The sequence below is a fragment of the Lycorma delicatula genome, chromosome 10, assembly GCF_047948215.1.
Source record: "Lycorma delicatula isolate Av1 chromosome 10, ASM4794821v1, whole genome shotgun sequence".
Lineage (NCBI taxonomy): Eukaryota > Metazoa > Arthropoda > Insecta > Hemiptera > Fulgoridae > Lycorma > Lycorma delicatula.
In genome coordinates, this window is record NC_134464.1 from 76,964,336 (window position 1) to 76,976,431 (window position 12,096).

At 30.6% G+C, this 12,096-nt stretch overlaps 1 protein-coding gene across 9 annotated transcripts in view; it reads right to left on the reverse strand.

Annotated features, from left to right (window-relative positions):
- Nucleotides 1–12,096, reverse strand: part of Zasp52 (Z band alternatively spliced PDZ-motif protein 52) — a 427,403-nt gene that overhangs the window by 76,875 nt on the left and 338,432 nt on the right. For all 9 annotated transcript variants that reach the window (XM_075377465.1, XM_075377463.1, XM_075377464.1 and 6 more), the window contains one exon: nucleotides 5,255–5,369. In XM_075377465.1, the coding sequence (XP_075233580.1) occupies nucleotides 5,255–5,369 (115 nt within the window). The remainder of the gene's footprint in view (nucleotides 1–5,254; nucleotides 5,370–12,096) is intronic.

A 12,096-nucleotide genomic window follows, 5' to 3' on the forward strand; every position in this document is an offset into this window, starting at 1 on the left:
CTTTCTAAAATTTATTATCACCGATTAAAGGTAATAGAATAATTTACATAGTCTGCTGTTGCAAAATCGTAAAAAACAGTCGTAAAATCACAAAAAAAAATGTTCAAATCTTTGTATAATAATTATATATTAAAAGGCCTAACCATAAAAATACGTTACGAAACTAGCAACTCATTGAGTTATGTCACTACCAACCGTTTACAACGACTCCCATTGTACAGAGTAATCGTAAAGTCGCGCAAACCAAATTTTTTCTGTTTTATAGGAATGACAATTAAATTTGTAAAAAATATTTTAATTACTCTAATTTTTTGTGTGACAGAATAGTGTACGGTAGAGCTGCTAGATTACGCCTCCGGGCAACAGTAAGCGTGGCACCAAGCAGTTTGTTTAGTCCGAGTAGCAATGTCTTTTACGAAAAAACAACGCGTCATTATTGTTGTGAGTTACTCCGAATCGAAATCGTACGCGAAGTGTCAAGAAGATTTTTTTAAATGGTTTTCCAGATTCAAATGTGTTAAAAAAATCCAATATATGTTGTATATTTAATCGTTTTTAGGATACAGGTATTGCGCATGACCGTAAGCGTTCCCCGGCCGTCCAAACGTTTTAACGGACGACAAATGAAACACTTCTTTGTTCTCCAAAAAAAGTCTCTTCGAAAACTTTCTAACCAGATTGGGTTATCTTAAGGAATTGTTCATAAGTCTACTAAATTTCTAAAATTACATCCGTACCGGATTAACCCAACTCATCGGTACCAAGAAGTATATAAGAAGAAACGAATGCAGTATTTTAGGTGGTTTAGACGTTTCATTCGAAATGAAATATCTGTTCTAGACAAGGTTTCATCATATCGGATATGGTAACAATCAGAATTACAAAATATGCTCTTCAGAGAACCAACATATGTCCCATGAACAGTCATTACATTCGCAAATTTTGGGTGTGGTATGGTGTATCTCGTCGGAGAATTGTCGGGCTTATCTTTTTTTCGAAAACCGTCACAGCTAGACGTTATCAAGAAATAATCATGCGTTTTATAGCTTTGCTATATCCTGATAAACGTGACTGCTGGTTACAACAAGACGAAGTATCTGCACACACGGCAAACGTAGTATGAAATTTCTTTGATGACCAGATAATTTCTCGTGTTCTATGACCTCCTCGTTCACCGGACCTGAGTCTTCCCGATTTTTATTTGTGGAGCTTTTTGAAAGATAATGTGAACTAAAACATCCCGCATACACTTGATGAACTTAAACAAAATATTGAGGACCGTATATCAAATATCATTGCTGCTACACTGGAAAAGGTCGCATACAATGTAAGGAAACGCGTTGATGTGTGCACTGAAAATCATGGTGGACATTTCCAGCACTTATTATAAACTTATAATACTTTTGTAAATGTTAATATTATTTTGTAAATTAATAAAAAAGTTTTCTGAAAAAATAATTTGTTGTCATTTAGGTTGCGTGACTTTACTATCATCCGTTATTACGGAAGATACTTGTGGAAAAATCCATTTATTATAATTACGTCATCTGTTAATTTATTGAAGGTGTTTAATGTAGAGAGCGTTTGAAGTTTAGCTCATCATAAGCTCCTCCTATTTATATCTTATACAGAAAATTACGTAATTTATTTTTAAACATGACATTAATGGTAATTCATCATCTATATTAAATGCATTACCTACTACAATCGGATTTTAGCCCCTTAATAACTAAATAATAGTTTAATTACGCCAACTATGATTGTTATTGAAAATAGCTTGTCCTCAATCCCAGGGAACATGTGTAGGATTCTGAGTCCGATGGTAAATTAAGTTCTTAATTTTATAATTATAATGATTCTCAAGAAGAAGTTTTTTCAACAAGAAGAAGTAGTTTATCGATAAAAAAAAGTTTTATTTATTTAACATTTTCGATGGAAATCACAAAAATGTCTATGCCTTAAAATATCAGACTACTTTTTTTGTAGGCAAACCAAACTTTTTAAAATGAAAATTTTTTATTTAGGAGATTGTTTACACCAAGATACTACCATTATTAAAAGATAAACTGAAATAACTAAAATTTTCCTGTAATTATAAAAATATAATGATCAGAAAAAAGGATAGTTTGTGAACCATCTTGGATCCGCCATGTTGAATCAAACTTGTTTTTTAAATAGGAAAACGGATATATAATACATGATTTTAATTTAAAATTTTATGAGAAAAACCATGACGAAAACCGTTTGTCGTAAATGTCTGCCTTCTTTTTCGAGTTATAAGCAATCAAAATTGTAAAAATCAAAATCACTGTGGTAATAAACCATGAAATACCATAATTAGTGGGGAAAAAATGTTATTACTGCATTATATTACTTACGGAGAAAAAAAATCTCTTGGCAGCCGTAAAGCGAAATACATACATTCTGATAATTCCCAACACGTTTATTGAAGTGTTCATTGACGTTGACGTATATTGAGGAATTACTTTTATCTTCTGTTATTAATTCATTGACATTTAAAAATTTCTAATTTTTATAACTGATTTTCTTGCAAAATCTTAACTTTTTTATTTTTAAATGTACTGCATAAGACTATTAAACACAGTATAGATAAATTTCTTAATATATAATTTCATTTATTTTCTTCTCGTGAAAGTTATGGAAAACGTTCATATAAATATATGTTCTAAAATGATTCGTTTGGGATCTGTGACTATGACTGATTTTGTTCAGATTTCAGCTATCTCGGTGAAATGAGGTTATACTGAAATTTTTAAGACGCTAATTAAGCGGCAAAAATTAGAGATTTTTAGTAGAGAAATCGAATAAAATAGGTCCAATAACCGTATCTTCAATCCTTTTTGAAAAAATCTTAAGTGAAAACCAATAAATTGGGGTAAAACCCTAATTTTTTATGTTTGACGTAGAATAACTTTATTAAATGGGTAATAAATACGTAAAACTTATACACAAAACTTATAGAGAATTCAATTGTAAACAAAATGGTATAACATATACTGAATAAACCAAAGAAAAGTTACAAAAATTCGAATTTTATTTACAAACAATAAATCACTAATTTGTCAGAAAAGTACTTATTTAATGTAAACAAAAACAAAATTATTTTTTGTTCATATGAAAAATTCGTAAAAACAAAATTTACTGTTAAAAAATTATAAAAAAACCTGGAAATTACAACAATTGCAAAATAAAAATTACTTAGATTATTTTTTTTATTAATGGCAGAAACAATAAATTATTTGAAAAATTATTATTTCAAAGTTGGCAATAAAGTAACACCAGCTGATAAACAATGTTCAATATTGTATTAGTATTTAAATCATTCTGTAAGGTATATAAAGTATATATCGGATACAGTGAAGTGTGCTGTTGTTAGCGAAGGTTTCTGTGAATTTTAGTTTGAACGTGATCGATTTGCCATCGAAAGAATGCCGTACTTATTTACAACAAAGGAATACACGCTTATATGATATTCATTTTCGGTGGGTGAAATGGTAATGCAATGCTGCAGCACAACTACTGCAGTAGAATATGAAATACGTTTTCCGAATGGCAAGATTCTAGATCCCAAAACAATTAACGCGACTTTTCGATTCATTATCTAGTATTCGTACCAGCTACGAACGTTCTGTTCAACACGACGCTGTTATTGATGAAATTGTTATCGATGCAGTTCGGTGCGCAGTCTAGGTGTCAGTACACGACGTCTTTTTAAGCGGATCGGTATTTCGCATTCGATGTTTTGGAGAACACTAAAGAAAAACAAGTTTTTTCCTTATCGTAAAAGACCAGTTCAACATCTCCCAGGAGACGGTCCGTCGCTTGGAATTCTGCAATTGATGGAATACAAATCGACAACTTTAAAAGTATATTTTGTTTTCTGACGAGGCAAATTTTATTCGAGATGCCATCAACAACTTACGCTATGAGTATACAAGGGCAAAAGTAAATCCTCATGAAACGGTAGAAGGCAATTTTCAATATCTATTTAGCGACAATGTATTCTACAAAATCAGCTGTTTGAACCGTTTATATTATCTCGCCGCTTTAACGCTAAAGTTTACTTGTCCTTTCTTCAAGAAGAATTGCCGCAGCTGCTTGAAGATGTTCCTCTAGCGCCGAGACGAAAAGTATATTTCCAGCACGACGGCGCGCCTCACCACTTCTCTTGTGCCGTTTCCACACACTTAAATCATAATTTCCCTGAGAAAGTCGTGGAAGACCAAATTCCTGGCCATCAAAATAGCTTGATCCTGCCATCACCTTTAGATTCTCGCGTGAAAATATTGTATACAAAACAAAAATACATTCTCGTGAGGAATAAATTGTCTCCATTAAGGATGCGACTGGGTAACTTAAGAACAGCCCTGATGAATCAAAAAGAGCAAAAACGCAGTACAGAAGCGTGCCAAGAAATGTGCTGAAAATGGCGGGCTCATTTTTGAACATTTATTATAAACTGGTACGTGTAATGCATACACTTTGATATAGTGTACTGTTTCTAAATAAAATTAGAATTTTTCTAAACTTTCTTTGTTTTACTCAACTTATCTTATACCATTTTGTTCAGAATTAAATCCTCTACAAGTTTTGTTTTAAAGTGTTACTTTTTTATTACCCGTTTAACAAATTTATTGTACATCAAACGTAAAAAACAGGGGTTTTTTACCCCAATTTTTAGGTTTTCACCCCAGGTTTCTCAAAAAACTACTGCAGATATAGTTCTGCGACCTACTTTATTCGAGTTTTCAGGTCAAAAACCATAAGAAATCACTAATTCTACATCTTAATTAAAGTCCTGAAATTTCAGTACGACATCATTTTAACGGGGTAGGTGAAATCCGAGCTAAATCTTACAGTAGCCGTAACTCGCAAACGAAACATTTTAGGACAACATTTTATATGAAATTTTTCCATTAATTTTACGAATAGAATAGACCATGCAAGGTTTGGGAGAGCTTCATGGCACATTGTATATTTTGTGATTTCCTTATCACCATACATTATTCCAAATGATTGATAAATGCAATACTTACCCATTAATCAAAAAACCTTAAATCTTTTCTTGGGATAGGTACAATAAAATATGTTATAGTAAATTATAAATGCTGTTAAGAAAATTGAAAAATGAAAATACGATATTTTTAATTATATGTGAAAAACAATTAAAACCAAAAATTTTAACAATACATGAAAAAATGAAATAATCTTTTTAAAAAATAAAGAGACTTACGTGGAATGGGACAGGAGCAATTGTTGATGGTTGTGGTGATTGAGGTCCAGCAGAAGAAGGAGCAGTAGTATTGGATAAGGCAGCAGAAATGGTTCCAGCAGGGGCTCTTCCTCCACTAAAAAAAAAAAACAAATTAAATAAATAATAAATTATTAATAGAATCTTTCTATACTTAGAAAAATCAATGTTTTGTCAATTAAAACAACATAAAATTTATTTAAAATAAATTATAAAACATAATACAATGCAAAATCAGAATGCAGAATATCAAGCAAATAAAAATCAACTCATTATAACAATAAATAGTTCCAAAATTGGAATTTAAGTTTACAAAAAACATAAGAAAAGAGTAGGAAGGTTAAAATAAAGAAATATAATCTCAATTATATACACAGACGGTCTACTGTTTTAAGGTTTTGAAATTCCGGGTTTTTTTTTTTAAATAATAAATGAAAAACTTAGAGATTTTAAAATTGTATAGGAATCATGCTTTAGTTTTAGATATTTTCAGATATCAAACTAACATGCAAAATATATCTTATTAAATTAAAATATACATAAATATTATATATTATTAAATTAAATATTCCAATATTACAATTTACTTAGCATTAAATAATAACTAATCCATTAAAATAATAAATATAAATCTACTAATTTTTTTAATTTTAAAATTTTATCTCCGTGGCGGAGTGGTAGCGTCTCGGCCTTTCATTCCGAAGGTGTTCCGGGTTCGAATCCCGGTCATACACTAGCATCAAGCTTATGTAGAGACATCATCAAACAAAAAAATAGGATTTAAAAATGAGTTTGTGAAGGGGATACCTTATTAAAATTAAGGAAAAAAAACTTCAAAATTTTATGATGTAATTTCATTACATTACATCTGTTTTAACCTGAATTTTCTGTTACGAACGATTCTATTTTAAATTTTATTCTTGTAATTTTAACCAATATTAATTACAAGTTATCTATTATAATATCAAAGTTAAAGAGAATTAGTAAGAAACAAAAATAAGGAAACCATTCTTTTCCATAGAATTACTATTTTATTCATTACAAAAAAAAATTATGTATTTAATTCATTTATCTTATCTCAAATTTCGCTATTCATTCATTAAACAATAGATATAACATTTGTATGTTTATTTAGGTTATTTATAATCTAGTGATGATACTTTTTTCAAAACTTTTAGAAACAAAAATGTTGTATTAAATTTTAAATTAATAATACCTGTAACATGTAGCAGGAGCCCACTACAATCCCGAGGGTTTGTGAACGAGATGAGCCAAGTACAAGGTACGTAAATAAACAATATTAAAAAATATTCATGAGTTCAGAAAAAAAACAATGATGTCATGAAACAGTTGTCTAAAACTAATGATTTCTGAATTTTTTATCCATACGGACTGTTTTAAATCTTCAACAATTTGTAATAAGTTGGGGAAAAGTTTCTTCGTATTTAAATATAAAAATAAAACAAGGTTTTCTATATTTAAAATGAAGTCTATTAAACCAAATATGTGCCGTTTTTAAAGATTACTTTAAGCCATTTTTGAGATAAAATCCTATCACTTTACAATTTTTGTGTTTTCTGGACGAAAATAAAATACAAAGATTTATTATGTGGTAACTGACATTTACAGGCCTCTTTTGAAGCCAACTTTATACCATTAAGAGAGTTCTGTAGAGAATTCAAAAAAACTGACAACACAGTGGTAGGACTTTCCCGTCACGCGGCTAAAGCCGTGTTCGGGAAAAGACCTACAACTTTTTGGGTTGTTTCTGATGTACGGCTTACACACACATATACATAACGTAATTAAAAATATTTATCATTTTATTTAAATATAATAATTTTTCGTTTATTTAATTCAATGATTTTATTAACTAAAACCGCGCGCATACCGTAATTCGCGCGGGTGTGGCGGTACTAGCGGCGACGGTCGGCACTAACTAAACTATTTCTCGACTTATAAAGAACAAATTTCGCTTTTACGGTCGGAAGACTGGTGTAGCCGCGAGGCCTAACGCACCAGGTACCGAGCAACCGGGCGATCGAGTTCGAGACCCATCTATACCAGTTGATTTTTTAAACTTTAAATATTATTAGTTTAATTCTACCGATCATCTGTAACGTCACAACATAGCAGACTGCTACAACAGCATTTTTTATGATGGAGTGCGATTTTGAAAAAACATTTTTTTACAAATATTTCTTAATTGTTAACAAATGTGTCTAAGAAAAATATGACCTTAATTAAGCGAAATTTCGAGATAAAAAAAAGACAATCGCCACTCGGGAAAACGCAGCAAAATACAAACAACCCGATCAAGAGAATACCTATGCCCTCATTAGGTAGTAATGAAAAAAAAAAAAATGTTTACAGAAACAACGCTGCCTATCCCGTATGTAAGAAGTGGAAATGCATAACTTAACTGCAAACAGTTCCAGATAATCGCTTACGTTCATTTCTGAAAATAGTAGTAAAAAGTTTCAGCAGATACATTTTTTCTTAACCCAAAATATCTTGACTTAAATCGGTCTAACATACAGATTTCCAGCAGCATAATTCAAATAGTAACTACACTATTGAAATAATTCGTACTTATGAATTTCTTTATCGATACTGAATAATTACAATTATTATTTAGTCTATGACAGGGTGTAAAACAGGAAAGATTGTTTATTACTATGAAAATTCAGGAACACGTTACTTTAAGAATATAATTTGAAAGTTTACAATGAAAATGAAAGTTCGTAATGCCTAGAATCAGATGTTATTTTAATGTAAAATTCAGCGCAAAAGCGTGAAAAAGTCTTCTGAATTAGTGTCAGTTTCTAGTTTGATCGCTTAATATTTAGAATAGGATAAAATTTTCTCGATTAAAATGTTTTAAATATTATAGCAATATTTTTGGATAAGAGTTATGGAGTACCAATCAATTAAAAAAATCTTACCTTAACAATTAATAATCGGGGCATTAGAAAAAATGTTAATCAGTTGAAAGAAAAAACTAAACATGAAGCAACGATTTTAGATAAAATTGACAAATTGTAGTCATATATGAAAATCAATGGGTAGCAGAATAATATATTGGATGCATTACAAATAAGTAGACAATCGACCAAAATTGTACTAAAGAAACGTCACAGAATATATATTTATAAAAATATGTGAAGAAGTGGATACAGGAAGTAATCAAAACTGTAACAATAGAAGTAATAGTTAAAAACCACAATACAATAAAATTCTCACATCTAAATAGATATCTTTTTCGTTTGTTCCAGATAACCACGAAAACTACTGAACCAATCTTTACGAAATTTTAACTACAGCTTTCTTATGACCCCCAAGATGTTTACCACATCAAACTTAATCAATCTCACTGCTACACAAATCATAAATAAAAATAAATAAACAACCTAGAACTTCTATTTGTAAATTTATTAACATTGTCTATAAAAAGCCCACCGAGCTAGACTAGTGTGATTAACTCTTCGTCGCAAATCGTTGGTTGATTTTCGAAGTCCAAGGTTCTGAGGTTCGAATCCTAGTATAAGCTGGTTGCTAGACGGATTTGAATACTAGGTAGAGGATACCGATGTACTTTGGTGGCTGGGGTTCAATTAACCACACGTCTCAGGAATGGAAGGAATGAGTCTGTACAAGACTACACCTCATATATGTCGCACATATCATTGGGCCGTAAGAGGTGGGTTACTAATTCTAGTTTGACTGATGGGAGGGGGGGTTCAGTACTTGTACACATGATAGTATTATTTGATTAATAATAAAATTAAAGGTAATGACGATTAATTACATATTTAACGACTGAGAAACTGTTACTCATCCAAATTAATCTATTTTATATGGTAAATTATGAATAGCGATAACTGAGAGAAAGAGTCCACACAAATAATTATTAATAAACTATTTACAATTTTTGAAATTCCATACGTAAATATTACAGGCGAAGCCGAGAAGGGGGATGCTAGTTAAAAATAAATTCCTTTGTTTCAAAGCATAAGAATAATAATTGTTGTTCAAAAAGAGGTATTTTACTTTAAGCTATATTAAAAATGAACGCCTAAAGGTTATGCAATACATTGTGCTTTATACTGTACATTTTACATAACAAGTAGGGGCAAAGTCAGCAATTGAATTTCATGCGGTATACAATAAAAGGTTTATTCGTAAATGCTTACGTATTAAAGCATGCTGTATGCGCATGGGAATGTGAGTGTTATATATATAGTAAGTGTTACAAAACAAACAATAGACTCCATGCACTTGAATCTAAATTCATTTCTTCTATATTAGCTTAGAGCTCTTTGCGTAAGAAATAATAAATTGGTATTACAATTCCATTTATTTTTATGTAAATTTACGTAAAATGTATTTGAATTTCTAAACGAGTAGACTATTTCAATTTCATGAAAGTGAAATAAAAGAGGGATAAATAAGTAGCAAACATAGAGACATATTTAATATTTATTTACATCCCTTTTCTTAAAAAAAATCCTTTCTTTTTAATTTTTTATTATTATATTTATTATTTCTGAAACATTATTTTATCTCATAACTTGAATTATAAAGCATTTTTTTTAAATACGTAGGACCAACTAATGATTCATCACGATGATTTTCGCATTCAGTAAACGATAAAAAATATTGCGTCATGTTATTTGGGTAGAACAGTAAAACGCACAAAATATTGATATTTATTGATATTAATATCAAATATTTTTGATATTTATTAATTAATAAAACAGCATGGATAAAAACTTGTTAACAATTTTATTTTGCAGATATCTATTGGAAAAATAATTGCCGTCAAGACTGTAATTCATAGGTCAGTGTTTTTAGAACTCTATTAATAATTGAGATGGTAATATCTAAACAGCAAGAGAGCACTTCTCTCCTTTGAGCAGTAGGATATAATGCTCCTTCAACTGTTGACTATCTATCAATCTATAAGTAATATTCTCTCTTTTTCTGTTTAGCCTCCGGAATCACAGTAAGGTATTACTTCAGAGGATGATATGTATGAATGTAAAAGAAGTGTAATCTTGTACAGTCTGAGGTCGACCGTTCCTGAGATGGGTGGTTAATTGAAACCCAAACACCGAAAAACACCGGTATCCACGATCTTGTATTCAAATCCGTATAAAAGTAACTGCCTTTACTAGGATTTGAATCTTAGAACTCTCTCGATTTCAAAATAAGCTGATTTGCGAAGACAAGTTCACCACTAGACCGACACGGTGGGTTATATTAGTAGTTATAATTGAGAATTTAATGGTATAACCGTGATTTTCACTAAAAGTAATTTTCCATGCACAGAATACAAAAAGAAGGGAGCCCTCGTGCTATTTGCAATCTGGAACTAGAATTTAATAGAAGAAATATTATGCAGGAACTATTACAGTTTTTAACTCATTGAACATTTCCTTTATTTTATTATAGACAATAATTAACGATATATATATATATATAAAATAATAATAATTGTTTAATTTTTAAACAACAAACTTTAAAGATGAGAAAGGACGGTTAATACCAAACAAACAAGAGAACCTAAAAAGATTAGCAAAATACATCGAAGAATTACTAAACTGCTGAAACCCGAAAGAAACATTTAAATTTAATCCCAAAATTAAAAACACCCCAGAATCTACACCTCCCACCAAAGAAAAATGCAAAACGCGCGCGACTAAATCTCTCAAAAATAACGAAACAAGCGGAGAAGATTCAATAGTTGTGGAGATGCTTAAATTCGCGAAATACGAACTAAGTGAAAAACTAGAGAACACCTTCAAAGAGATTTGGAAACCAAGAAAATCCTCGAAGAATAAAAAAATGCCTTAATTCACTCGCTTCATAAAAAAAGGCGCAAACACCAATATGAACAACTACAGAAGAATCTTACTGCTTTCCCCTATAAAATACTATCCAAAACTCTATTTGACCGCATATAACCCACAATAGAAAAAGAACTTGGGGAATACCAAGGTAGCTTCAGACCGGACCGAAGCTGCGCAAAGCAAATTTTTATCCTTAAACAAATTCTATAATATCACAAAATAAGGAACTCCAAAACAATAACTGTTTTCGTCAGCTTTAAAAAAGCATACGTTTCCATACACCACGAATCCCTGTTAAAAACGCTCAAGAATTCAAAATAGACGCGAAAATAATAAGCATAATCCAACAAACTATAAACAACACAACATCCGAAGTTAAGTTTTTGGGCAAACTTTCTGACCCTTTTGAAATCAAAACAGGAGTGAGACAAGGATCAATTGTGCACTGAAAAAAGTAATCAGAGAATGGAACAAAGAACTTGAGAAATTAAACATCGCAAATACCCTATTTATTAGAAACAAAGGGCCTAAAATAAGCACACTACTATTATGCTAGTATTTTCAGATGATATTGCTATCTTCGCTAAAAACAATCAAGAAACACAAACTAAAATACAAAGATTAAACGAAAGCGCAAATAAAAATACGATTACAGATCTTCTAAAAAACGCAATGGTTCACAGACAAAGAAAATAAAGAAACCAAAATCAAAGTAGGCGAAAATCAAGAAATTCAAAGAGTTCCAAGATTTAAATACCTCGGTGAAATCATAACCCCTAACGATTTAGAAAAAGAAGCGATGAGAGGAGTCAAGAAAATGAATCTTGCCTTTAAATTAACAAGAAACATCTACAATAAAAAAATCACTATCTTATAACACTAAACTAAAACACAGTCATTTTACCCGAAGCCGTATATGCAGCCGAATGTATCCAAACATTTTCAAATAAAAAAATATTCAAAGTGGAAAAA